The following is a 26911-nucleotide window of genomic DNA, read 5'->3' as shown; positions in this document are numbered from 1 at the left end:
GCATGGGACTGCCGGGGCTGATTCAAATTGGCATGGTTCCCACTTGGGCTGAATAAATTGATTCAGCACAAAAGAACCAGAAAAACTGCACCTTTTTGACACGGGTTAAATGAGTCAAAAGCATGCCCCCCCCCCCTTTGGAATCGCTTCAGCAATTCAAATTAAGTGGGAACCGTGCTCTTTTAAACCGGTTCATACCAAATCACAATCCGGTTTAAAAGATAATAGGAATGAGGCCTTTCTTTTCCCTTTGGATAGAGTAAAAGCCCATCCTTCTCAGAGGCAGCCAGGGCTTTCCTCTCATGTGGCCGTGGCCAGGGGAAGAGGCTGCCCCTCGTTCAGGTGGCACTGCTCGGCAGAGACCTTCAGTGAATCCCACTCATGTGTGCTGGCTCCGGGCGGCCGGCTTCTGCCTGTGTGGCTGGATAAATCCACCGACGAACTCCAGGTTCCCAAGGATGGGCCTGGTCTGGGCTCCCGGAGGCGGAAGGAGCCCTCTTTCCCTGGATGGCCAGAGGATCCTGAGGAAAGCAGAAGAAGCTGGCAGCCAGAGAGGTTCCCAAACATCCTCCTGGAGAAGAGCCCTGAGAGCCCCAGAGACAGCCTGGTTGGGGAGGAATGGCGGAAGGATTTGTCCAGGCGCCCGACCAGGGGAACAGTGGGTTGGTCCTCCTTGCCCTTTCTTTCCCCTTTGGGCAGAGGAAGAGCCATCCTGCTCAGAGGCCACTGAGAGTCTCCTCCCTCGTGGCTGTGGCTGCCCCTTCTTTGGGTGGCACTACTGGGCAAAGAGACTTTCAGGAATGGCAATCTTGATGTCTAAAGTGTAAAAGGGCAGACAGGACCAAGTAGGCAACCATCAGAAGAGGCCCAAATCTTCAAGCTAGGCCAAAGGAAGAGCAATTGATCCTCTAGAACAGGATCTATTTCACAACTAGTGGTTGTTCCAGTTCCAGCAGCAGAATCAGCCTCTCCTCCTGTGGCAGCATCAGCACCAGAAGCACTCATGGAAAGCAACTCTTCCTCTGGGTCGCTTGGTTCTTCGGCCTTTTTCCCTGCAATGAGTCGAAGCAAAAAAGTCCCGTTTGCCCTTTGCTCCCCCTGGCATCCGTCAGTCCTCCATGGTGCCCTTGGAGGCCTGCTCTCCCGCCCTGTGTACCAGTTGGCTTGGGGGCAGGCTTCCTCCTCTGCGCCTCCAGGCACCCTTTCCTGGGACAGAGGAGGAAGAGGGGGACCCCCAAGAGCAGTATCTTGCTGCGTGAGAGGCTGGTTATTTCCTTGGGGGCTTTGTGTGCCCAGAAACATCTCACAGCTTACCTCTTGCATGGGTGGATCTTCTGGCAAGGGGGAGTTCAGTGGTTCCAACGGTGGGATGGAGCTGGTTGTCTGGCTGTCCGAAGCTTCACTCGGCTGCATCTCTGCAGAGGAACAGCCAGGATGAGAGATTGGTCCTTCCCTCCTTTTCCAGCACAAACACACACAGAAGCACGTATGCACAGAGGCAGGTGTGCTGTGTCTCAGCTCCACAGGCACTTGGGTCTGGACAAAAGTCAGGGCAAACAGGTTCTCCCCAGTGGGAGACCTGGCGGGGAGGTCTCCATCTTCTGAATTGCCCCCTTTAGGGGCAGCCTTGCTGCTCCTTCCCAGATCAATAAAGACCCTCCAACACTGCTGACACCCTGGGAGGCAGGGTACAGGAGATCCTCCACCCCCGGTAGGAGTCCTTCTTGGGTTCATGGGGGGGAATGTGGGGTCAAAGGACTCTCACCTTCAGGCATACTGTCTTTCTCCTCCTCGGGAGTCTTTTCAACCTTCTCTTCCACACTTGACAACCTGTGGAGGGAGCATAGGACACAATGGGGACCTCAGACTGACTTCTCTAGGCCCAGCCCTTGTCCTTCACTTGGCAGAAGATGGGGCACCATGATGATCTTGGCCAGCCTCAAACCACCACCCTGTAGCAGCCATGCCAGCCACGTCGACTCCTGTTATTTTGCATGCACACATGCGGACACACCCCACAGGGGAACACGGCCCTCCCTCCCTCCCTTTCCTTGGGTTGACTCTGCCACTGAGGATGCTCTGCTCACCTGTTCGTGACAGAAAGATTTTGTAGAGCCGTGGTGTAGATGTTTGAAAAGTTCGCCAGGCTGCGATCTTTGTGCAATTCCTGGAAGACTGGAGTAGAAAACAGGTCCACAGGTGACCAGGTTAGATGTTGCTGAAAACTAGTACGCCTGAAAGGCATGGAGGATGTGGAGCAGGTTGGGATTTCCAGCCAAGTCCTGTGCCCACAGAAGGAGAAGAAGGCCAGCATCTCCCTCTCCTCTCTCACTCCCATGCAAAGAAAACCTCCCAACAATAAACCCAGCAATACCCCCCCCCTTTTACCTTTTCTAAGATACACTATGTCCTCCTGCTCCAGCCTCTTTGATAGTTCAGAACTGCAGGATGTTAGTATATATCCTGAGCAGAAAAGGGCAATCTGAGACCTCGGCATTTATTCTGTGCAACCCATCAAACCATCCCTTAACAAATAGAGATTGTCTCCCCCACCCGTGTACATCACCCCCATTCCATAACAATCAAACCCATGCCCTCAAACCTTTTGTCTCATGTGCCAAAGGACCAGCTGAATCTGTGCCTTTCGATGGCTGGCATGTGAGCCCTGGCAACTTGGGGGCGGGAGTGCTGGTGCTGCCTTTGTTCTTTGTCACGGTGGGTGTTTTGGTGGCATGGGGCTGGAGGTGGTGGGCAGGCACCCATTTTGGAGCCACACATCTTTTCAGGGGAGACCCTGTGCTACTGGCGTCACTAGGGTTGGTGTCACCCAGCTTGGTAGCTCACGCTGCCATCTCCCCACTGACCACCTCCTCCTCCTCCTCCTCCTCCTCCTCCTCCTCCTCCTCCTCCTGTTACCACACCATACAGAATCCTTAGGAGTGTTAATTCTCATATATCATTGAATCTAATGGTAATAGTTGTGGTGCCCATCTTTCTGCCACATGTCCTTTTGGGGGAGGCCCTGTGCTCCGTGGGACTGTCCCACTTTGCCTGTGACTCATGCGGAAGGGCAGAGAGCAGAGGACTCTCTCCCATGCCTCCTCCACCACCATCTCCACCCAAGCAGTCCTGACCCCCACCACACAACCCCACATTCAAATTATGGGGCACAGTTTGCCTGGAGCATGGTCTTTTTCCATGCCACCCTTCTCTCTGTCCCACCAGCCCCCTTGGCCCAAGTGTCTAGGGGGTGCAAGGGAGACAGGTCTATCCAGATGATTTTTAAAATGGTGACTTTTAAATGATGAATTTTAAATGTGCATCATTTGAATATGTACATATGTTATTAGTCATTTTAAATTGATGTGTATTGTAACTGATGTCTTTTTAATTAATTTTTTTATCTGTTAATTTTTGTGTTTCCCTGCCTTGATCCACAGGGAGAAGTGGGTAAGAAATACCAACAACAACAACAATTATTGTTATATTTTAAATGTGTGACTGATGTGATTTTTAAAAGATGTATCTTAAAAAGGAGTAATAATAATATAATAGAAAGGGATGCCTCTGGTTGTTTATGTATCAATACATGTCAGAACATCATAAATGTAGACACTTTACCATTCAGATTTTGGTTATGGCATTTGACACCCAAAAAGGCACAACTCCATGGTGAAGTCAAAAACAGTCCGGCTCCTCCCCTCCCAATGCAATCCATTCAAAAGGATGTTCCCAGAGGGATGAAATAAACCAATCTGGCAATACAGCCTTTGCTAAATGATGCCGAGAAACTTGCCAGTGGCAAGTCCAAAAACTCACACCAAAGGCTTGTGGAGGGTCCACATGCCCAGGAATGCTGTGGGGAGCACCAGGCATGGGGGGACGTTTCGCGGCCTCACTTCTGTTCCCAGAGAGGGATCTCCCAAAGGACTCAGAGGGAGGAAGGAGGCAATATTACCATGCATAGGAGGGGGAGAGTTCACGAGACGCCCGGCTTTTGGCTTACCTGTGAACTCTGCCGCAGCGTGTTTAATTTCAGCCTGGGGGTGGTGGAGGTATTGCAAGGCCTGGGAGAGGAACACGTGGGCGCTGTCACTGTGGTTCCCCGTCTGCCAAGAAAGGAAAGGACAGGCATCAATAGCAAGCCCCATAGCCCCACATTGCCATGGTCACTCATGGGTTGATTCCTGGCACGAAGTGCAGCCGGGGTAACCTGTTGCCAGCCGGCCCGTGGCTACAACCAACCCTGCACGTGGTGGATCATGTGTCTCTGTAAGGAGCAGACACACGAAAGAGTGAGCATTCAGGGCCCTGATAGTGGCTGTGATGCGAGAAAGGGGACAGACTCTGATTCTGCCAGCCCTGGGACACAGGAGAGGTTCTGCCTGCCAATGCTGACACAGCTGCTGGGAAAGGCAGATCTGGGGTTTTGTAGCAATGGCCCCCTCCCTGGGAGTGTGCACCAGAGGAAGTGTTTGCAGAGACCTGAAAGGCTTCCCTGGGGACCAGTGGGGAAAAACTGCCCAGTCTCCAAAGAGGCACCTCTGGGATTATGCAAGATCAGGGTACATGTGTGTGTTTGCCTTCAAGTCTCATGAAGAGTCACCTCTCTTCCTTTCTCCCAAGCAAAAAAGGTCTCCAAATGAAGCCAGCTAGCTCTCCTCACTGCGTCTAAACCCTCCGAGGAGATCCCGCTACGGATCCCCAATTGTGTTGCTCACTGGCCATTCCCATTGCTCCAACAGGCCCATTTATGCAGAAGAAACTGCAAGCAGAGGGAAGGTGGGAGGGTGGGGATTGTTTCCACTGACCAGGTATTTCCAGATACTGGAGAGGCAGCAATGGAGATCCTCCCAGGCCAGGCTGCGGAAGATGAGGGGGAGCTCCGTCCATCCGAGAAAGAGCCCACAGTCCAGCAGGGCCAGTCTGCAGCTCTGCAACACAAAGAGAGACGGAGATTGGTCTCCCAAGGGGCAAGAGGCTGCCACGTGGAACGCTTGAGGCCCTTCTATGCGGTGCCCTACTGGGATGCATTACCTTAGCCCCTCTCTCCTCCTCCTCCTCCTGACAACCAGAATCTCCCTGCCTCTTCACAGCCTGAGTGGCAGACACCCCTCCTAAAAAATGCTAAGCCCCCTCTTGTTTGCCAGCTTGGGACCCAGAGCGCACCATCATCCTTGACTGTTGTTTCCCTGGGGCCCCTTTCCACTTTAAGGGGACGATGGGAGTTTCAGCCTAGCCACATCTGAAAGGAGTGATGATTCCTGTTCCTGTTTGGAAGCTCAAAGGAGGGATGAAGGAGGTTTGTGCCTTCAGGCCTTGACAGATTGCAACCCCCATCGCTCCCTGCTAAAATGTCCAAGGCTGACGGATGATGGGGTAATCCCACAGCCCTCGCAGTCCGCACGTTCCCCTGGCTGCCTGAACTGACTAGCCTAAAGGCCCCAAAGTTTCTGCCATTCAACCAGAAAACAACCTTCAGCTGTTCCAGAAGAGCTGAAGTGCTGAAAGCATTTCAGGGTTGGGGGTGGACTGGGTCTGGGAAGAAAAGAGGCTTAGTTCTGACTGGACTTGCCGTGCTGACGGTGGAGTCCCGGTCCATCAGGTGGAGGAGCAGCGGGAGGAGGCTGAAGACCACCTCCCTCTCCATGAGGACCTTGTCAGCCTCCGACACTCCCCTCAACAGTTCTCCCAGGAGGGTAAAGGCACTGTACCGGACGATGGCTCTTTCCTGGGGAGAAAAGAGAAGAAGCAAGAAGCACACAGGAATGCATGTCGGGTCAAGCCTGGGGGAGCCACGCTGTCCACTGGCACATGGGGAGATCCTCTCCATCAGGAGCCTCCACTTCTGAACGCTAGAGGGGCTGTCTGGAGGGCCTCAGGGAGGACAGCAGTCTCTGGCCTGGCTAGTGTGTGCGTCTCAAGGATGCTTGGAAAGGCAATAGACGCAAAGTATGATAGAGTGGGTATAGGGATTCAAGGGGGCTAAATTTAAAACGGCAGAGGTTGAAAGCAGTATAAAGCATTACAAAGTTTTAAAAAATTAGAAAGGGAAAAACATTAACCCTTTAAATGTAAACTATATGAAAAACTCTGTTCAAAGCTCTGCACCAGATCTGGACAAGATAGATCCCGGGGGCTGCATGCGACCCGCCAAAGGATTGCGAGAAGCCTAGAAGGATGTGGAATGACTTCAAGGCTCCTTCAAGGTTTCCACTGAGTTTTTGATGTTTATTCACAGGATAATGGTCCGCTAATTGCAATGTTGCAGTACAACGTGTGAAAACCACCCTGTTATTGTGATTTCATGACAGGAGAATATTCTTGCCTCCTGTCTGATAAAGTCCTTCCCCACACGAAGCATGCCTCTGCTCCTTCACCAGGACTTCTACTTGCTCCAGGGACACTCTGTCCTTCTCTGGCCTGCAGCCGCTGACCATCATAGGAGGGCAGTCAGGGATCTGGGAAACAGAGGGGGGCTGTCCACCCTCCACAGTGCTTTAGTGGGAAATGAGGCCCTAGGAGGGACAATGTTAGGTTTGTCCACGTTTGGTACTTACGTCGTCAAAGAAGGAGCGGATGTTCATAGCCAACTCCAAGATGAGGGCTCCAATACCCTGGTCATCCAGGTCATGGAGAGTGGCTATCATCTCCTTCAGGCCTTCTAGGATGTCCTGTTCTGGTCCACTGAATACGGACTCCATGATCTTAGGGAGCTGGTCCCGCAAACCCTCAACCTAAGCAAGACCGGAGGAGGCCGGGATGAGGTGGAGGCTTTGGGGGAACTACCTGCACGTGGGGGGTTCTACTGGCCCCACCTCCTCGCACAGGAACCCACCTTTGTAGGACCCCGTGAGACCCTCCTCCTCCTACTACTTACCTCCTGTGGCTCAGCAAAGCTTTTCAGGGCCTCCAAAAAAAGGTCTTTGAGGACCAGGCTGGAAGAGGCAGCTGCTTCCTTCAGCTGATGCCTGATGGTCGAACGGTCCATCGGCTGAAGAGCAGGTGGGCTCTTAAGAAACTGGGGGGCAAGGGAGGGAAGAAAGCAGCAGTGTGAGTGCATGCATGTGTGTGTGTGTGTGAGCTAGGGGGGAATCAAAAGGGTAGGGGGCTTGCCTGGGAGGGCCACCACCAGGCAAGTGAAAGGGACATACCCGACTGCTGAGCTGGAAGCCAGGAACATCACAGCCTCTCTACCCCCCAAGAGGACCCTAACCTGAGAACCCACAGCAGGGAGCTGAATGAGGCAGCTCTCCTGGCCCCCCCAGAAGCAGACAAACGGGAGGGGACACTGCCTCTGGGGATGTGGGTGTAACCTCAGTGCCCATCATTATTTTCCCCAATGGCTGGCAATTGGGATGGACCCGCTCTCCAGTAAGGGGCTAAAAGGCCTGCCCTACAGGCGGTCCCTTCGGCAGTGTTCCCAACCATGGACTCTGTGAGGACATCCCTTCCTTCCCTCTCTGCTGAATGTCCTACCACTCAGCCTCATTGGTGCTCCACAATGCTAGATACTGTGCAGCGGGGAGAGAATGACGCCCATCCCCACATTCTCCATAGCCTGCTGAAACAGCCCCCAAGCTTTGTGCCTTCTCTTCATCCTGCTTTGAAATCCTTTTGGGTTTTCACCCTTCGCAACAACCCAGGGTCACCTAGCCTCTCTTCTCACTTCAGAGATGGCCCAGAGCTGTCAATCCTCCAGAGGGAGAAGGTCCCCCGAAGCCTCCCCTGGCTCTGCCTTCTGTGAGTGCCAGCCTTTGCCCAAGAGGGAGGCCATGCCAACTGCATCCGGAGCCTGGCTGAAGGAGACCCGTGGGGACTCTGTGTGTGGGCCAGCTCCTTTCTGCGCATGGCAGAAGCCCACTTGGGGTTGCTGAGGCAGTCTCTGGCTCCCATGGCTCCCTCAGCCCCCTGAAGGGTGTCTTACCTCTGCCATGAGGGCCATGGCCATCTTCTCTTTCTTGCTATCCGTGCCACAGTTGAGAATGTGGATAGCCTGGGAACGGACCCCTGGTATCTGTGGACTATCGCACTCTTTCATAGCGCTGAGGGTGGCAGAAAATCAAAGGAGGTCTCACTTGGTCATCCTGCTGACCCTTGGCAGCAGAAAGACTGGACAGTGGGGATGACAAGAGGGGCCACACAGAGCTCCCTGGGCAGCTGGGATGGAGAGACCCCTAGCCTCCTTTTCCTGTACCCCTTTCCTTTTCCTTTGAAGGCACAAGGGGCCACCAGCTGCTCTCAGTCCAGTCAGGGAGGATGGGGGGAAAACACACCCAAAATACAGATCTCTCTCTCTCCCGTGCTCTTGTTTGCTGGCTGCATGCAGAGCTTTCTGGACAAGAGGGCTTATGCCATGCCTGGGGAGCAGGATCCAGGTTGAAGCTATACATACCTGGCCAGCAGGTGAGTGCTCTGGAAGAACTTCCCCGGAGTGCTCAGCATCATCCAGCCCTCCTGGACCTGGATGCGGGCGAAGACGGCCCAATCCTTGGCCACCAAGAAGAGGCCCTTCACAATCTCCACCGATTTGCTGGGGAAAGAGAAGGAGGAGACCATCAAGGTTGCATCAGGCCAGCAGATGCCCCACCAGTCTGCTTGACCCTCGAGGCGCTTCCAACCCGGGCATCCCCAGGGAGATGTGTGTGTCTCTCTGTGTGTGTCTGTGTGTGTCAGCAGAGGCAGGACCATGGGCAAGGAGCTGTGCACTCGGGGGAAGTGAAGGCGCATGATGGGGCAGAGGGCCCAGAGCCCCTGCCCAGCATTTCAGCCTGGCACTGCTCCTGCGCATGGGCTCTCCTCCCGGATGAGTGTCTCCTGGGGTCACCCTCTCTTTCCCTCTCTGCTCCTCCCATCTCTTTTTCTGACCCCACCACCACCATCAACCCAACAAAGGAACCAATTTAAGGTGAGGGGGCACAGCAGGTGCCTGGCCTCCAGCTGAGCCGCTGCCCTGGCTCTGCTCATGCCTGGGGGACTGTGGCTGTGGCTGGTTTCCAGAGGGGTCCTCAACCTTCCTTCCTTCCACCCCTTGGTTGGCACCTCCAGAAAGTGAAAGCATTGGGGTCCTACCTCATAAACTCTTTCTTCCTGGCTTGTAAGGCTTTAGGCAAAGCCAGCTGTTGCACATACTCCACCTGCCTCAGCACTGGGATGAAGAATTGATGGTACATCTCCATCATGGCTGTATTGTAGTGCAAGATCCCGAAGGATTCGTAGATGACATTCATGGCCTGGAATTGAGGAGGAGGAAAGGAGAGATGTGGCTCTTGTGCAAGGAGCACTTGCACACTCATTGTCAGGCCATTCCACAACTGAGCCACCAGCAACAGTCTGCCGATGAATACAGTCAACTGCATGGATGGCCAGCCACGATTTCCAAAGGAAATCATGAATGGAGAGCACCAACAGAAGAGTCCAGCCAATCTCTGTTGACAGCAGAAAAAGATGCCAGCTCTTCTGCCATAAATATAGACAAAAACAAATGTCATTACAGAAAATACAACAAGAAAGGAGGAAATTGAGATAAAAGAAATGACGGGTTTCAATGTAACCCAAAAAGCAAGATATTTAGGTATAATAATAATGAACAAAAACTCTGACTTTATTCGAAACAATGATGAAAAAAGTGGGAAGAGATAAAGAAAGATATGAAAGAATAGAGGAAGTTAAGATTATCCCTAAAGGGGAGGATCTCAGCTGTGAAAATGACTTTGATTCCAACATTATTATTTTTCTTTTGACAATTCCTGAAATTAAAAATGATAAATATTTCACAGAATGGCAAAGACAAATCTCTGAATAAATCTGGGAGGGAAAAAAGCCAAGAATCAAACAAAATTATATGCAGGATGCCGTGGAAAGAGGAGGGTTGGCTGTACCAAACGTAGGACTATATTATGAGGCCAGTGCATTGGAATGGTTGAGTACATGGATGAAAGTGAAAGAAAAGAAATTACTGAAATTAGAAGGACATGATCTTAGATTCGGTTTTCATGCGTATTTTTTTTATGGGAAAGTTAAAGTGAATCAAGACTTTAAGAATCGTTTTGTTAGAGCGTCTTTGTATAGAATCTGGGAGAGATATAAAAGATGGCTATGTCCCTCTTTTCCGATGTGGTTATCCTCCCACGAAGCGTTGTTTAATACTGATCCACAAAAGAAAGAGAATCGGTTAACATATGGTGAAATATTAAAGAAAAATAAGAAAGAATAGGAAATGAAACCAATAGATCAGATCAGAGCCGAGGGGCATAATAAGTGTGAATGGTTCCTTTATCACCAAATGGAATCTAGATTCAGAATGGATCAAAAGACAATGAGGATTGCCAAAAGAAAGACAAATCTGGAGGACATTATGTTACACGAGAAACCTGCCATGTTATCTAGATTATATAAAAAGAGATTGGAATACCAGTTTGAAGAAGAAACAAGAAAAGATAATATGATAAAGTGGGCGAAAGATTGTAGAAAACCATTGGAATTAATACAGTGGGAAACATGGTGGAAAAAAAGATTAAAATATACGGTATGTCAAGACCTAAAAGAAAATGTTCATAAGATCATGTAGAGATGGCATCTTTCTCCTGATAAGTTGTGTAAACTATATGGAAAGGGACAAAACAGCCGTTGGAAGTGTGACAAGGAAAAGGGCGCCTTTTTCATCTTTGGTAGGATTGCCCAGAAGCTAAGAAATTTTGGAGAGGGATAAATGATGGAACCAAAGAAATATTAGATGTGGAATTAAAATTTAGGTCAGAAATATTGTTATTGAATATGATAGAGGATAAAGAGGACAAACGATATGGTAAAATGATCTTTTATATGTTGACAGCAGCTAGAATGATTTATGCCAGATACTGGAAAATAAAGACAGAAATTAAAATTGATGAATGGATAAATAAATGATTAGAAATGATGGAAATTGACATCACTTCAAAAAGATGGACAGAAAACACAAAAGAAAGTCCAAAATTAGAAGAAAAGGAAAATTTTGATACAAAAAATCTGGGAGAAACTTTATGATTTTATAAGAGAAAAATGGCCAAACATACAAAAAAATTTAAAAGATACTTAAGAAAGTAGGTAATAGTTGGATAAATGAATTTGTAGCAGTTAAGAATATATGTAAATAATGCTGAAAAGAGGTTGAAGAAGATGGAAAATGGTGAAGAAATGAAAATCAAAAGAAATATTATATCAGATAAGCAGAAGGAACTGGGAAATGAAACGGGAAAAGGTTTGCCATGCAGGAACTCTCCATCAAAGCATCCCTAACAGAGGGCCATCTAGCCTCTGTTTAAAGACATCTGTCAGGGATGCTTTGATTTGGATTTCCTGCATGGCAGGGGGTTGGACTGGATGGCCCTAGTGGTCTCTTCCAACTCTAAGATTCTATGATTCTATGATTCTATGAAAGAAGGAGACTCTGCCACACTCCAAGGCAGTCTCTTCCACTGTCTAACAGCTCTTACTGTCAGGAATTTGTCTTGAGGAGGAATCACTTTTCATGTTTGTATCGAGTCTCTGGAGCTGCAGAAAATAAGTTTGCTCCATCCTCAGTATGACATCCCTTCAAATCTCTAAACAGGGCTCTCCTATCACCTCTTAATCTTCTCTTCCCCAGGCTAAACACCCCCAGCTCCCCAAACTTCCCCTCATAGGGCTTGGTGGTTTCCAAACCTCTCAGCATTTGGGTCGCCCCCCCCTGCCCCCCTCTGGACACAGGTCCAGCTTCTCAACATCCTTCTTGAATTGTGATGCCTAGAATTGGACACAGGATTTTTCCAGATGAGGCCTGACTAAAATAGAATAGAATGGCACTATTACTTCCCTTGATCTAGACCATTGATTCCCAAACTCTGCCATTCCCAGAATCCCAGACCATTGGCCACGATGGCTGAGGCTTCTGGGAGCTGAAGTCCAAAAACACCTGGAGGACCAGGGCTTGGGAATCACTGGTCTAGACACTGTCATTCCATTGATGCAACCTAGAATTGCATTGGTTTTTTTTAGGTGGTCTGCTGAGACACCTTGATCCCTTTCGCAGGCACAGTTGTCAAGCCAGGTGTCCCCATGATGTATCTGTGCATTTCACTTTTACTGCCTAAATGTACTTTGCATTTCTCCCTGTTGAAGGCATTTTGTTAGCGTTGACCTAGCTTTCTAGTTCACAGCATTTTGAGTTTTGAACCTTTCTTCTGGGGTATCAGCTACTCCTCCTAATTTGGTCTCTTCTGCAAATTTGATTAAGCATGCCTTCTATTCTGTCACCCAAGTCATTGATACAGATGTTGACTAGCAAACTGTGCCCAGGACAGACCCTTGTGTTCCCCACTGGTCACTTCTTTCCCAGATGAAGAAGAGCCATTGCTGAGCAACCTTTGAGTTGCATTGTCCACATTTTACAAGCTTGTTTGCAAGGATATCACGGGGAACCTCGTTGTCGGCCTTATGGAGATCAAGATACACCACATCCACAACATTCCCTTCAATAACCAAGCTTGTGACTCTATCCAAAAAAGGATTTTGGATTAGATTGGCACATCTTATTTTTGAGAAACCTACGCTGATTTGTAGTAATAATAATAATAATAATAATAATAACAGGACTTTTTTTCCTCTGCACACACAGATGGCCTGTTTAATGATCTGCTCTAGAAGGGTGGCAGATGGGGAGAATGATGGGAGTTGGACACTTAAGTTGTGAATCCCCACAATGGAAAATTGCCAAAGGGCACTCCCTCTGGCACCCACATGATAGCAATCTGATGGGGCTTGTAGTACCTCAGGACCACCGTCCCCTCAAGTTGAATGCACCACCGTCCTCCTCCAATGTCACCCCCTCCTGGCCAGAGACATGGAAGGCATGTGGGAGGTTCCTTTTATCCATAGAAAAGGAACTTCCCACATGCCTTCCATGTCTCTGGGCAGTGAGGAAGCACCCCAAGCAGGTTGTGAGCCCCAAACACCAGAGCCTGGGCAATGGGCAAGCAGTCGCTCAGGCTCGGCCAGAACCAGGCTGATGCCCGGCCACTTACTGCCAGGGATGTGGTGACGTCCTCCTCGTTGTTCTTGCAGAGGTCCTTGACCTGGAGACTCTCCAACAAGATCCGCAAAACTTGCTTGGCCACCTGGGGACCAGAAGCCATCGCTGTCCAGAGTTCCCTGGCCTGCCTACAAAGTCAAAAAAAGGCAGCTAGAAGTCGTCAGGATTCAGTAGCAAGTCTTCCCTCCAGCCACTGCCCGACAGTGGCCTAAAGACCTCAGGAGGACAGTCCGGCACCCATACCTGTTCACAGGTAAGGAGAAGGAGAGGCAGCTGTGCACAACTTTCTCCAAGTGGTGGGGCAGCAGGTATCCCAAGACCTTCAGCGCCAGCTTCCGGACCCAGTGGGTGTTTGGGTGGATCTGCAGGCAGGTGTAGATGGTGACTACTACCTCCTTAATCTGGGCAGGAGAGAAGAAATGGAGGCGGTGAAGGACCTGGAGGTAGAGGGGAGGATGCTGGGGCCTGGGGGGTGGGGCTCTGACTGACTTTACAACACTCACACTTTCTGGCTTGCTCTAACCTGCAGCCATTTACTAGTCCCCTCTCGTTCTTCCATTCAACCATGTATTGAACATGTTCAGATCATGGCAAGTAAAGCTACGCTAATGCTTTACAATAAAAGGCTTGTTTATTTCATTGCTAGACCATAAGAAAGGGCAGGTGGGCATGAGACAGGCTGTTGTTCAGCACCTCCTTGGCAGAAGGATCATTGTGCCTTCTCTCACCCGAGGGCTGTTTTCAGAACCAGAGGCAATACAGAATCAGTGTGTGGGAAATAAATAGTATAGGACACAGCACACCAAATCAACCAGTCGGGCCAGTGCTGCCACATGATCTCAGGCCAGGCAAGAGTTGCTGATATTCCCCTGTGCCGAATGGCTACAACCTCTCTGGGCAATGGGAGCTCAGTTGTGTAGGTCACGGTAGAGGGCTGGCTAACCCAGTGGCACTTGTTGGCCATAGAGACACTTTGGGAGCCCAAAGAGACCTTTCCACACCAGTCTGCCATCCCATCCGAAGCAGACCAAGAGTTGGGCTCATCTCTTCCCTTTCTTCCCTAGACACCTCCTGGACCAGCCACTCCCACTCTCTCTGGCCCTCAACCCCTTGTCTGCCCAGCATCGCCATTTGGAGTGGGCTGGCACTCTGGCCTCAGTTAAACCTTTGCCAAGCAGACTGGCCGTACTGGTCCCTGTGAGATGGAGAGGAAGCATGGAGGGCAGGCCAGATGGGGCTATGGCTGGTTCTCCTGTGGAGGCTCAGGGACCCCCTTGGCTCTCACCACTTACTCAGTTTGGCAGGGGAGGCCATGGGGGGAATAAGGACTCTCTGTACCTTTGGCACTCCTTACTTGGTGGAGGTCCTGTCATTTGAAACGTGGCTGGGTGGGTAGAATGGGGTGGGGTGGTTGGAAAGAAATGTCTCCTCCTGTGCTGAGAGAGCCAAGATCTTTCCTTGTGCCTTTGGCCATGGAGGCTGGCCCAGGAGGCTGAGAAGGAAATCTAGTTCCTCCTCGGGGGGTCCCAGCCCACCAAGGCAGGCAAGAGTTTGGGGCCGAAGGCAGCAGCTGAAAAGCTCTCACCCGTTCGACCTTCCTGGCATGGTTCTGGAGGATGGCCTGGAGGACCTCCTCAAAGTCACCCTGCATTCCTGCGTTGGAGCTTGGGAGGCTGCTCAGAATAGCAAGCAAGAGGCTGGTGAGCTGCATGGAGAATAGGGGATCCTCTGGGCCCTGCAGCAACAAAGATCAGGTGCAATGGTTAGACATGACGGCTGTTTCTGCTGCTCAGAGGGCAGGTCCTCTGGGCCCCCAGCTGAAAGGGAGAAGTCCCCCAGTCCCAGTGGGAAGGAAGGAATTGTCTGGGAGCCCCTGGAGACAGGAGGCCAGTAGAAGAAGGGGAGACCAGAAACACATGGCTCCCACAGTCCCAGGAAGGACCCCTTCCCCTTCCTCTGGGGAACCAAGAGAGGAGATTCTGGCTTGTTGGAGAAGGAGGAGATCTGAGGGTCCAGCGAGGGCCACAGGGCCAGCCCACAATGGCCAGGGGGAGGCTGGACCTTCCTTGCTCCCGGGAACATCCTGCTCCTGCCAACACTCCCAAACCCACCCTACACCCTGCCAGGGCTGGTCCTGGCAGACCTCAGCCTCCCTCCCTCCATCCCGGCCAGCCTGAGTACCTCAACGATGCACCAGTGGCTGTCCTCCCCCTTGTCCTTCTGGGGTCTCCTCTTGGCAGCCCACCTCAAGCGCTTCCTCTTCCTCTTTGGCGGCTCCGCTGCAAGGAGAGAAATGGAGCAGAGCTCAATGGCAATAGCAGTTTCCTTCATATCGCTTAAGCAGTCTCTAAGCAGTTTGCAACTGTAAGCTAATTGCCCCCAACAAGCTGGTCCTCATTTGAGCGCCCTCCTCGGAAGGATGCAAGCCTGAGTCGACCCTGAGTCCCTGGCTGGTACTGAACTTGCAACCTTATGGTTTGTGAGTGAGTGGCTGCAATACAGGTATTTAACCACTGCACCACCAGGGCTCTACAGGTCAGTTGCTTCTGCCCATTCTTTGGGGATCGGGGAGAGGGACCCCAGCCGTGAAAGGCAGCATGCTGTGCAAAGGGCCTTTGACAGGGGCAGAGGTGTTTGGGGGGCAGATGAGGTTGGGCTGGGCTAGTGAGAGGAGCCGTGAAGTAGATGCTGTGATGAGGGGATCATGCCATGGGCACCAGGGCACAGAAAAATGCAACTCATGGGAGGGCAAGGCTTGGCTGCCCAAAGTTATTATTCTGGCTTCTCTCGCAAAAAGAGAGTCCCCCGGTTCCCTTGCGCTCACCCTTCTGGCTGAACATGAGTTTGTAGAGGCAGCTGACTGCCTGGGCGGCTGAGGTACAAATGGTATCTTCTGGATCCGTGGCCCGAGCAAGCAGAAGGGCGATGAGGTGGGTCAGCTGGCCAAACTCCAGAGAGAACTGAAGAAATCCAAAGGGAAGAGAGGGATCCTTTCTCTCGGCCCCGCATCACCCCCACAGATCCCCATGTGGCCCTTGGACACCCAGCAAACGGCACAGATGGATCTTCTTTGTTATTTATTTAGACCCTTTTCTAAATGCCATTTTTCTCCCAAAAAGGGAGCCAAGGTGGCTGACAAATCAAAACTTTAAAAAATATATACAATAAAAATTTTAAAACAATGAAAAGCATCAAATGAAAAAGTACACTCAGCCCTCCACATCCAAGGCATATAAACAGCAAAGTCAAGGTTTGCTTTTTAAAATGTACAGATCTTTTTAAATGTTTTCAAACTGTGGGTGGCTGAATCCGTATTTGTGGCTTATTCAACCATCCTCAGTTTGAAAACATTTAAATACAACACACATACACACATAGGAATTTCAAAAATGAAATCTTGATTTTGCCGTTTTATATAAAGAATATGCAGATTATCAGGCGGGGGGAGAAGGGAGTAAAAGGCATATTCCTGGCATAATCGCGGGGTTACACTGAAGATTTTCAGATGATGTTGCGCTCATCCAGTATAACCGTGAAGATCCAGGAGCGCTGCAGCAACAAACCACTCCCAGGACTTCCCTGTGAATGATTTCTTGGTGGAGCATTCCTGGATCTTCACGGGATAAGTCCTGGATGAGCGTGCTATGTCTGAAAAGCTTCAACACAATCACACAATTATGCCAGGAGTATGCCTTTTACTCCCGGCTTTTTCCCCCCGTCTGATAATCTCCTATGTCATTCTGTGTAAGGGGATTTCAGCATCCACAGATTATGGTATCCACAGGAGATTCTGGAACCAAATGCCAGCAGATAACCCAGGGCTCACTGTATAAAAATTACTGTCTGAATAAAACCATTTTTGCTTGCCGGTGGAAGGAAAAGCAAAGAAGGGACCAGCCTGGCCTCCCACGGAAGGGTGTTCTCAGGGGTGGGAGCAGCCTCCGAGAAAGCCCCATCTCCCATATCTTCACCAAGTGAGACTGCAATGGCGGTGGGACTTAGAGGTAGCCTTCCTGTGAAGAATTTAGGGCTCTGCTGAAACTTGAGCATCCAGGCTCAGAGTTGAGTCCAGGAGGAAAACACCCAAGCTGCAAGCCTGAGATTTCAGTGGGAGTGTGACCCCATCCAGCACAAGTGAGTCCTTGTTTCTTCCACAGGGAAGCCTGGGGAAGCCCTGGTGAGGCTGTGAGGGTGGGCAGGGCCAGGATGTGCCCAAGGTCTCCAAGGGGCCAGATCCAGGGAGGAATGGCTCCCAGGGAGATCCCCACATGGCCCTGCGGCCCAGGCCTCCTTGACAGCAGAAATGCCCGAGTCTCAAAAGGTGAGGCAGCCCCTAATGCTCCAGCTCTGCTCCTCCTGCCTCCCCTTGAGTCGGAAAAACCACACGCAGGGGCCTGGCTCCCTACGTAACGGGAGAAGAATAAAAGGAGACAACACATAAATCAGCATTGTAAAAATATAAAATAAAACTAGTTTGAAGGCTTGGCTGGATGCTCTGATAGTGCTGCTCTGTTGGATTGGGTCCAGTGAGCCAGGGCTGGTCAAGGGAAGAGAAGGCCCATGGGGGCCCCAGGGGCTACTCACATCCAAGTTGAAGTTGCTGACCAGAAATTTAAGCAGCGTCGTGGCTGACTCAACCGCATTCTCCCGCACGTGATTTACCTCCGATTCTATCCATGGTTCCATCAGCTATAAAACAAAGAGCAAACCTGTCTGGACAGCCGGGAACTAGTTGCCCTGGGAGGCCCCAAGCAGACCATGACCCTCCTCAGCTGAACTCCTGCCAAGCTCACATGTCTCCACATGGATGTGGCTTACATCCAAATGAAAGAGCAGCTGAGACGTTCCTCTGCAAGTCATGGAAGTGGCTGATGAAGCAGCCTGGATCAACAGGATCGGGGCTGGCATGCATGGGACCTCTTTCTGCCCCCAGATCCCTTCAACTACCCTTTTCCTTTTGCAGTTTCCAGAAAGGAACACCTCCCGCCCCTTCTTCATGCTCACCTCCAACATGAGCACCAGGTCAAACTTGTTTAGATCTTCTAACAACAATCTCTGAAGCATCAATTTGAACGCGTCCATAGTCTGGCAGTATAGGGCCTGAAGCAGAGAGAGGCAGCCAGGCTCAGCATCCCTCAGCCAGAAGAGGGTCTGGAGAGTCTGGGCCAGGTGAGGAGGTCAAGAGGAAGGCAGCAGCCAAGGCTCGGCCAGGCCTCACTCACCTGCCCAATCCCCAGCCCTTCTGCTAGCGCACAGCGCACAGCGCACAGCCCCATAGCCGACATATGGCTGAGTGAGAGTTCAGGAGGAGGGGAAGGAGGAGATCTGAGGGATGATGCCTCCCATTCTCCTGGCTGTGAAATTGGAGCCAGATGCTACCGAGGCATCTCTCCCTCTCTCCACTTCTGGCTACAAATTGTCCTTATGGAGTGTGGAATGGTTGTGAAGTCGAATGGTTGTTTGCATCCTGTCTCAACAAAGGACACTGTAGCTGATGGCACCAAAAGTCACTGACACCCTCCCGCTCTCCCCTTCCTGGCACAGACCATGTGCCAAGGGTGCCAAATACATCTCTGTCCCATAACTGGCCCAAGAACCCAAGACCTTTATATCCATAAACATAGCCCAATGTGATCAAGGCAATGCCCAAACAGGGGGGAACGAAAATCCATGGCCACAAATAGGTATCAATGCTTCCATGATCCAAATGTCTTGAGACCAAGGATAGAAGCAGATATTCATGCCTATATTCTTTTCCCTATGATAATCATGCATCATCTTGTCTCTACACAGCCATAGTGTTACTAACTAGCAGGTCACATTTGTGGAGCATGCATGCTAAACAGGTCACATACTACCATCTCATAATGATCCTGTATTCATAGAATCATAGAATCGTAGAGTTGGAAGAGACCACAAGGGCCATCCAGTCCAACCCCATTCTGCCATGCAGGAAATCCCAGTCAAAGCAACCCCGACAGATGGCCATCCAGCCTCTGCTTAAAGACCTCCAAAGACAGAGACTCCACCAAACTCCGAGGGATGAGTGTGTTCCACTGTCGAACAGCCCTTACTGTCAGCAAGTTCTTCCTAATGTTGAGGTGGAATCTCTTTAGCTTGCATCCATTGTTCCTGGTCCTGTTCTCTGGGGCAGCAGAAAACAAGATTGCTCCCTCCTCAACATGACATCCCTTCAAATATTTAAACAGGGCTATCATATAACCTCTTAACCTTCTTTTCTCCAGGCTAAACATCCCTAGCTCCCTTAGCCGTTCCTCATAGGGCATGGTTTCCAGACTCTTCATCATTTTAGTCGTCCTCCTTTGGACACACAGCTCCAGTTTTTCAACATCCTTTTTAAATTGTGGTGCCCAGAACTGGACACAATGTTCCAGGTGGGGCCTGACCAGAACAGAATAGAGTGGTACTATTACTTCCTTTGATTTAGACACTATACTTCTATTGATGCAGCCTAAAATTGCATTGGCCTTGTTAGCTTGGAGGTCTTTCCTTGGAAGTCTTTAAACAGAGGCTGGATGGCCATCGTAGTGTAGGCTTTGATTGAGAGTTCCTGCATGGCAGAAGGGGGTTGGACTGGATGATCCTTGTGGCTGCTTCCAACTCTGTGATTCTATAATTCTATGAGCTACGAACATGCTTTTTACAAAACTATGTTGTGAAAGGCAACTCTGGCCTTGGGAGGGATGCCTGAGGCGAAGGGCTCACTTTGGCGCTGTCCTCGTTCAAGCTGTCAAGCAGGTCCAGATTAAAGATGCTGCGGACGGCAGCATGGAGGAAGCGGGACTTTCTCTCTGGCTCCAGGGGAGGCTTCAGTTTGCTGCCAAAAGAGGAGAAGCCCACCGAGGTGGGGAAGGGGTGACTGGGGGAAGTCAGCCATGGCAGCAGCAGCGAGACCCCTATGTCACCAGCCTCCCACCCGGGCCAGAAAAGACCTTTCCTTCCCTTGCCTCTCCTTACATGTGACGCAGGCAAATCCATTCTGGTTCTGCTTTAGGACTTCTCCAGAGTCCCTTCAGGATAAACTGTTCTTGTTCTCCTGGTCCCCTGTTCATCTTGTCCTCCTGTGCCTTTGGCCATTTTTGTCTCTCGGGGGAGTTGGGGAAAGATGGGTGTGCTCCCCGCTTTGGGATGCTTATAACCCTTGGCTCCGGCTGCCTGTTGTGCAGATTGTGTGTGCAGGACTCCAGGAAGAAGCCCCAACTGATCTCTCCCCAAGAGGATTCCACCCATCCGGAGCGGGCCTTTTTGCATCCCTCCCGGCAACCCCCATCATGCGCAGTACCTGAGCTCTGTCATGATGAGCATTGCGTCCTGGCACATCCTGTCATCCAGTGTGCAGCTGGGCTCTTCTTCTAGAGCAAACTGCCAGGCAACACAGAAACAGAGGAGACGTGAGCAGGGCCCATGGGGCACCATCTTGTACCTGCCATGGGCACCCTGGTGCCAGGTGAGGCTGGGCAGGTGCTCTCACCAGCCTCTAAGTGGCAGGTGCTGGAAGGTGCTGGAAGGTTCCCTCCAAAGGAGGAATGGGCTCCCCCAGCCCCCTCAATGTCCATCTGTATGCACCTCACTGGCAGACTACATGGCCTCCAAGATAGGCCCTGCTCCTTCCTTCCTTCCTTCCTTCCTTCCTTCCTTCCTTCCTTCCTTCCTTCCTGTCTCTTAAGGAGATTCTGCTTCTGAGGACATGCACTTCCTTCCCGCCCTCAGACCCAAAAGTGGGCAAGGGGTCTGTAGTTTAGTATTAGCAGCAGAGCTGAGCTTGTGAAAGATGGGCCAAAAGGACTGTTTGAAGGCCAGGTGGGGGGCATCATAGTTGCCCCCTTTACCCCCCAAGGTCCATCTGTCTGTCCGTCTCTCTTTCCTTCCTTCCTGCCTGCCTGCCAGTGCCTCAGGTTGGTCAGGGATTTTCTCAGAGAAAAGACAGAGCCCACCTGGGCCACAGACAGAGGGACGCTGGAGGTGGGTGGAAAAGCAAAGTCCCTTCTCCCGTGGGCACGTTTGTGCTGGAAGGGGTTCCATTGCCCTACTCTGATGGCTCCCAAGGAGGGCTTCCTAGTATCTCTTGGCCTAAAAAGTGCTTTACCCTGGAAGGCAGCCTAAGGGGGAGTCAGCCTCACAAGGGGTAGCCTTCCATAAACCTACCCACCTGCCCACCCTTCGGCCCTATGAGCTGGCTCAGAGACCATCCAAGATACTCTGGAGGAGCTGTGGCTGAGCTTGTTTGGCCAAGCGATGGGAATGGCAAGCTCTCCCCGCCTCCTTGATGCCAACCCTTGGTCACCCGATCCCAGCCGGACAGCCTGCCACTTGAACCTCTCCTCTCCAGTCCCCCCTGTATGCCCAGCACAAGCAGAGACAACTTACAGTCAGGCAATCCACCAGCGGCCCTTTCATGAGCAGCTCAAGGCTTTGGGCTTTGCCTGTGACAACAACAGCCTCCAGAAGCATCAGGACAACCACCAGGAAGGTCCTCTTCAGGTTCTTGTCCTAAACCCAACCCAGAGGAGAGAAGGAGTCGTGAGAACAACCCCCGTGCCCCGGACCCAGCTCTTCCTCAACCGCCTATTTCCCTGGACCTGCCTGGGGTCAGCTGTCTCTCATTAACAGTAGCCAAGGCTAGCTTAAAAAATACTGGCCAGAGTAAATCCCGGTGGGACTGGGGACGGAGGGGCGGTGGGGAGGGAGCCCCTCATGCTCAAGGTTCACACCAGGAGGCAAAAGTATTCCAGCGAAGCCTTTTGTTTTTCCAAAGTCTACCCATATACACCCCTCTTGTTCCCTCTGAGAAAGAGATAAACCCTGGCAGCTTTAGGGATGACCTCCACAAGCTAAGGGCATGGGTCCTCTTTGGGAGCAAGGAAGGTCTGGGGCTCAACTACAGGGGTCCCTCAGGGCAAAGGCCCAAAGGCTGAACATACCAGTGGACTGGCCCCGAGGACTGTAATCATTTTGGACGCGATTGCATCTGTCACTGGCAGCACCTGTTCTCCGATACTCAGGGCCACATGCCCATAACAAAAGAGTAGCGTGCCCAATAGTAGGCCCTGTGGGAAAAGACAGACCATGTAGCTGAGAGCCTGCAGGAGCCAACAAGGCATTGAGGCCTATTCCTCTGTTTCTAGCTTGATGCTGCCTACTCATTCCTGTACTACTATCTCTTGACTTATTCTGTGCTGCATTTCCCCTATCTTGTCCTCTGCTCCATTATCTTCAGGTTGAGCACCCTTGGCCTTTTCTGAGAAGACTGAGGCAAAGGTGTTAAGTAGTTCTGCCTTTTCTCTGTCCCCTATTATTAGCATTTTGCCATTTTCTCCGTGCAGTGGCCCTTCCAGCAAATATCAGGATAGTTGAAGTAACCCATCACTACTACATCTCTCCTTTCTGAGTGTGTGGTCATGTGTTCTAGAAAGGCATCATCCAATTCCTCCATCTGACTTGGGGGTCTGGAGTAGACCCCCACAATAACATCCCTGTTGTTTCTGTCCCCTTTAATTCAGTTTAACTGGGTCTATAGTTATCTAGAGAGCTCCTGGCTACTAGCTCCTTCCGGAGGCAAGTCTCTGACTCACTTCCTCTGAGCAAAAGTCCCCACAAGCCCCTTAAGGAAGAAAGTGAAAAGAAAAAGTGAAACATTAAAGGAGAGCCCCTCCAACACTGTTCCCAGGTCACCTTCTCCTCTGCTCTCCAAAACAGGAGAAAGGCAATGGCTAGGAGTTAAGGTGATGGAGGTGAGAAGAAGAGGACCTGAGAAGCAAATCCAGCAAAGTGATTGCTTCAGAGGGAGGGAAGGATGCATTTCCAAAATCATACCTGGATGTCGTCCTCCTTGTTCTCCAGTGCTTTCTCACTGAAGTCCTCCAATACTTTGAGAACATCTTGAAGGTGCCGAGTGGCTGCAAGTCCAAGAGCAGACGCTATCCCCTAGGAAGAACCAGGCAAATGAAAGACGTGAGGCTCGACTCTGTTTCCCTCTGGTTAAAGGTTAAGGGCATGATCCCTATTTGGAGAAAGGGACCCACATCTTTCACCGAGGGATGGGACAGCCTCTCCCTCCAGTAACATCTCATCTGGATCATCTCACCCTTGAAAAGAAAAGAATGGAAGGAACTCCTTTGGACAGAGAAAAAGCAGAACTGTGAAACCGAAGGCTTTCATGGCCAGTGTCTGTAGTTTTCAGTGGGTTTTCTGGGCTGTGTGGCTGTGTTTTGGAAGAATTTAGTCCTGATATTTCACCTGCATCTGTGGCTGGCATCTTCAGAGCCAGCTGTGGGCAGGTCTATATAGGGACTACTAAAGGCAGCATCCAAACACAAATCCAAGAATATGAGAGACACTGCAGACTGAGCCATCGGCAGCAGCAGAACACATCATAAACCAACCTGGGCACAGAATGCTATTTGGAAACACTGAAATTCTGGACCATGCCAACAACTCCCAGGTCAGAATGCATAGAGAGGCCATTGAAAACCACAAACACCTGGACAACTTCAACAGGAGAGAAGAAACACTGAAAGTAAGCAACGTCTGGCTACCAGTCCTGAAGAACACCAAAATCAAGACTCAATCTGGGCAAATGAACACCATCCAGGGCCAGGAGGGTTAGACTGGATGGCCTTTGGGGTCTCTTCCAACAAAGGAGATGCTGCTCCTTTGGAAGTGGAAGACGCTGCTGGCTTGGAGAGTGGTGGTTTCTCCTTCCTTGGAGGTTTTTAAACAAAGCTGGATGGCCATCTTCCCAGGCAAGGCTTGGACTGTCTGTTCTGCATGGCAAAATGGAGTTGGACTGAATAGGGCTCTTTTCGGACTCTTGGATTCTATGATCTGTCATTCTCTGCCAAAGGCATCATGACTTCTTGACTGAAGCAGAGGCAAGCAGGAGAAAGTGGGGTCTCCCTGTCTCCTTGAAGATGTCTCCATTCACACCATGTGCCTGGCAAAGGGACTCTGGCCCATGAAGATACCACCGACAGGTGGAGTTGTTGGTCATTTTGATACCACATGACTCCCTGCTGGGTCTGGCGCAAGGGAAAAAACACAGCCCCTCTCTCATTCAAGCCTCCTCCATTTCTTGAAAGGTGCTTTGGACATAGTACCACAAAGTACAGAGAGAGAGAGAGAGAGAGAGAGGCAGACAGACAGACAGACAGATATAAAGACATCCCTATCGACCCCCTTTACCATGTACCCCTCCTAGAACCTGGGACTCCCTGGAAGATGTCCAGCTCCTCTCCTCTGGGTCTTTCCGCTTGCTCTGTTCCCACAGACCCCCTCCCAGCTCATGATTCCAGACCCCATTATCCCCGAGAGCCCTCTTTCTCCTCCTCCTCTGAACCCCACTCTGAGGGCCCAGATGGGGAAGGGGTGGCTTTGGCGGTCAAGAGGAACAGCCTCAACTCCTCATCCTAGAGAAACATGGCCGTGTTGACGCACCTTTACTTCCAAAGGCCCCTTGTAAGCCAAGGACAGGATGGTATGGAGATGTTGCTGGACGAGCTGAGAGTCATTTGAGGCACGGAGGATGGACCCATAGTATTCGTAGAGGGAGACCTGGGGAGAATGAGAGGAAGGGCCGCCTGAGGCAAAGAGACAGTGGTGATGTGGACCCCAAGGGTTGACTGGATGCCTGTGGTTGATTTCCATCCAACAGATGCTGCTCCAACATGGCAGGCAAGCCAATGGGTGGAGAGACGCCCTCCACATTTCCAAGGCCAGGCAGAGGTTCGTCACCGGATGTCCCTCCGTCTCCCATGCCCCACTGTGCCATACTGTGACGTGATGGGCAAGGTAAGATAGCTCTGGGGCAGAAATATGTACATTGACTCACCTTCGTGAGATGTTGGTTTTCAGCGATAGAAGGCAGGAACATCCTGTGAACGGTTTGGCTTTCCTTCTCTCGCTCTGTCAGGCAGGATATGCTAAAAGAAATTGCCTGTGGCCACCGCTACAGGGAGCCAACCCCCTTTGGAAGCCTCAGCTGATAAAATAGCTTGGTGAACTATATCAAAACTATAACAATATAACATGGCAGCGCCCAACATGGCCAACACTGCAGAATCTGGATAATATAAAGAACAGTTAAGAGAATAACAGGGTGAGAAGTTAAGTGCCAGGAGATATGTACCAGTCTAAGGGAGGGAAGGATGTTCCTGCCTTCTTTCGCTAAAAACCAACATCTCACGAAGGTGAGTCAATGTACATTTTTCCAGCGATAGAAGGCGGGACCATCCTGTGAACGGGATATACTAAAGCTCCCTATTTCAGGGTGGGCAATAACTCCTGGCTAACGGGAAACTACAGCCTGTAGTACCCTTCTCCCAAATGCAGCTTCAGAAGACTGGAAGGAATCTAATCTATAGTGTCGAACAAATGTGGATGTCGACGACCAAGTGGCTGCCCTACATATTTCAGCTAGTGAAGCATTTGTGGATAAAGCAGCTGAAGTCGAAGCGCTCCTTGCAGAGTGGGCATAAACTGGACCTGTCGGAGAGGAACCTGATAAGGAGTGGCATGTTGAGATACAGGATCGAATCCATCTCGATAGGGTGGAGATAGAAGCCTTTTTCCTCTTGAATTTTTGTGGAAATTAACAAAGAGACTATCGGACATACGAAAGTCTTGTGTCCTCTTTATGTATATCATTAGAGCTCTTCGAACGTCGAGTGTATGCCATGTCCTTTCTAAATCTTTTTTAGGGTGAGGACAAAAGGAGGGTAATATGATGTCTTGAGTCCTGTGGAATACGGAGTTAACCTTGGTGATAAAGGAGGGATCTAATCGTAAGAGTACCGAGTCCTCTCTGAAAACACACAGCTCTTGACGATTGGATAGCGCTCCTATTTCTGACACTCTTTTTGCAGATGTGATGGCGATGAGGAATAGGACCTTCCAAGTGAGATGTTTTACATCTGTAGATTTTAGAGGTTCAAACGGAGGTTTGGTGAGCGCTGACAGGACTGTGTGGAGATCCCAATTGGGATAATGATGAACCATGGGAGGTCTGATGAGGGAGGTGGCCCTCAAAAACCTTCTGACGTAGAAGTTGTTAGAGAGCTTGGACGATTGTTTTTGAGGTAGGACTGAGGTTATGGCAGAAACCTGTCGTTTTAGGGTGTTTGGTTTGAGGCCCTTGTTTAGTCCATCCTGAAGGTATAACAACAGGGAATTGACCGTCGGTAAGATAGATGGCATCTTTTTGACCTTACACCATCGGGCAAAGGCTTTATAGGAATATTCATATATCCTTGTGGTGGAGGGCCGCCTAGCCTTTATGATTGTCTCTGCCACCTCTGCTGGAAGGCCATCCTGTATCATGTTCTGGCGTTCAATTTCCACACATGAAGATTGAGCCATTGAGGATCTGGATGATAAAATTGACCTTGTGATAGAAGGTCTGGAGTCTCTGGACGGATCGGAAGTTTGAGGACTCTATGTGACATGGCTATGAGTTCAGAGAACCAGGGCCTTCTTGGCCAATGTGGTGCTATTAGGATCAAGGTTGTATTTTCTTTTCTTGCCTTTTTTAGACACCTGTTGATCATGGATGTTGGTGGAAAGGCGTATAGGATTTCCCTCGGCCACAGAACATTGAGAGCGTCTATCTGTTCTGCCCCCTGGGTTTGGAACCAGGAGTAGAAGCATGGCACCTGATTGTTTATTGGGGATGCGAATAGGTCTATCAATGGTGTTCCGAGCCTGAGTGTTATCCACCTGAATACCTGTGGATGAAGACTCCATTCTGACTGGTCTATGTCTTGTCTGCTGAGCCAGTCGGCCCTTGTGTTCAGAGTGCCCTTTATGTGTTCTGCTCTTATGGACAGAAGATGTCTTTCTGACCATTGA

General features: G+C 50.6%; 1 protein-coding gene and 1 long non-coding RNA gene across 2 annotated transcripts in view; both read right to left on the bottom strand.

The window, feature by feature from the left end:
- Nucleotides 1–763: 763 nt before the first annotated feature.
- LOC149308461 (uncharacterized) lies at nucleotides 764–1827 on the bottom strand. Its single transcript, XR_016282074.1, has 3 exons — nucleotides 1766–1827; nucleotides 1315–1415; nucleotides 764–1052 (listed from the first exon to the last, which is right to left on the bottom strand). It is a non-coding gene; the product is annotated as an uncharacterized LOC149308461 (long non-coding RNA).
- A 256-nt stretch (nucleotides 1828–2083) lies between these two features.
- LOC149308460 (maestro heat-like repeat family member 5) overlaps nucleotides 2084–26911 on the bottom strand; it is a 30895-nt gene continuing 6067 nt past the window's right edge. The window contains exons 5-27 of the mRNA XM_089536878.1: nucleotides 24503–24619; nucleotides 22883–22993; nucleotides 21991–22116; nucleotides 21437–21559; nucleotides 20352–20431; nucleotides 19775–19886; nucleotides 18053–18148; nucleotides 17633–17737; nucleotides 15873–16008; nucleotides 15230–15327; nucleotides 14634–14783; nucleotides 13292–13449; nucleotides 13041–13176; nucleotides 9073–9233; nucleotides 8396–8533; nucleotides 7928–8045; nucleotides 6881–7021; nucleotides 6561–6737; nucleotides 5576–5731; nucleotides 4812–4934; nucleotides 4007–4109; nucleotides 2389–2463; nucleotides 2084–2175 (exon numbers count right to left, since the gene is read on the bottom strand). Coding sequence (XP_089393004.1) covers nucleotides 2084–2175; nucleotides 2389–2463; nucleotides 4007–4109; nucleotides 4812–4934; nucleotides 5576–5731; nucleotides 6561–6737; nucleotides 6881–7021; nucleotides 7928–8045; nucleotides 8396–8533; nucleotides 9073–9233; nucleotides 13041–13176; nucleotides 13292–13449; nucleotides 14634–14783; nucleotides 15230–15327; nucleotides 15873–16008; nucleotides 17633–17737; nucleotides 18053–18148; nucleotides 19775–19886; nucleotides 20352–20431; nucleotides 21437–21559; nucleotides 21991–22116; nucleotides 22883–22993; nucleotides 24503–24619 — 2832 coding nt within the window. The remainder of the gene's footprint in view (nucleotides 2176–2388; nucleotides 2464–4006; nucleotides 4110–4811; nucleotides 4935–5575; nucleotides 5732–6560; nucleotides 6738–6880; nucleotides 7022–7927; nucleotides 8046–8395; nucleotides 8534–9072; nucleotides 9234–13040; nucleotides 13177–13291; nucleotides 13450–14633; nucleotides 14784–15229; nucleotides 15328–15872; nucleotides 16009–17632; nucleotides 17738–18052; nucleotides 18149–19774; nucleotides 19887–20351; nucleotides 20432–21436; nucleotides 21560–21990; nucleotides 22117–22882; nucleotides 22994–24502; nucleotides 24620–26911) is intronic.

Source organism: Sceloporus occidentalis, unplaced genomic scaffold (assembly GCF_023333645.1).
Source record: "Sceloporus occidentalis isolate IW3139 unplaced genomic scaffold, rSceOcc1.0.p SCAF_8, whole genome shotgun sequence".
Lineage (NCBI taxonomy): Eukaryota > Metazoa > Chordata > Lepidosauria > Squamata > Phrynosomatidae > Sceloporus > Sceloporus occidentalis.
This window is presented reverse-complemented; position numbering and strand designations above follow the sequence as displayed.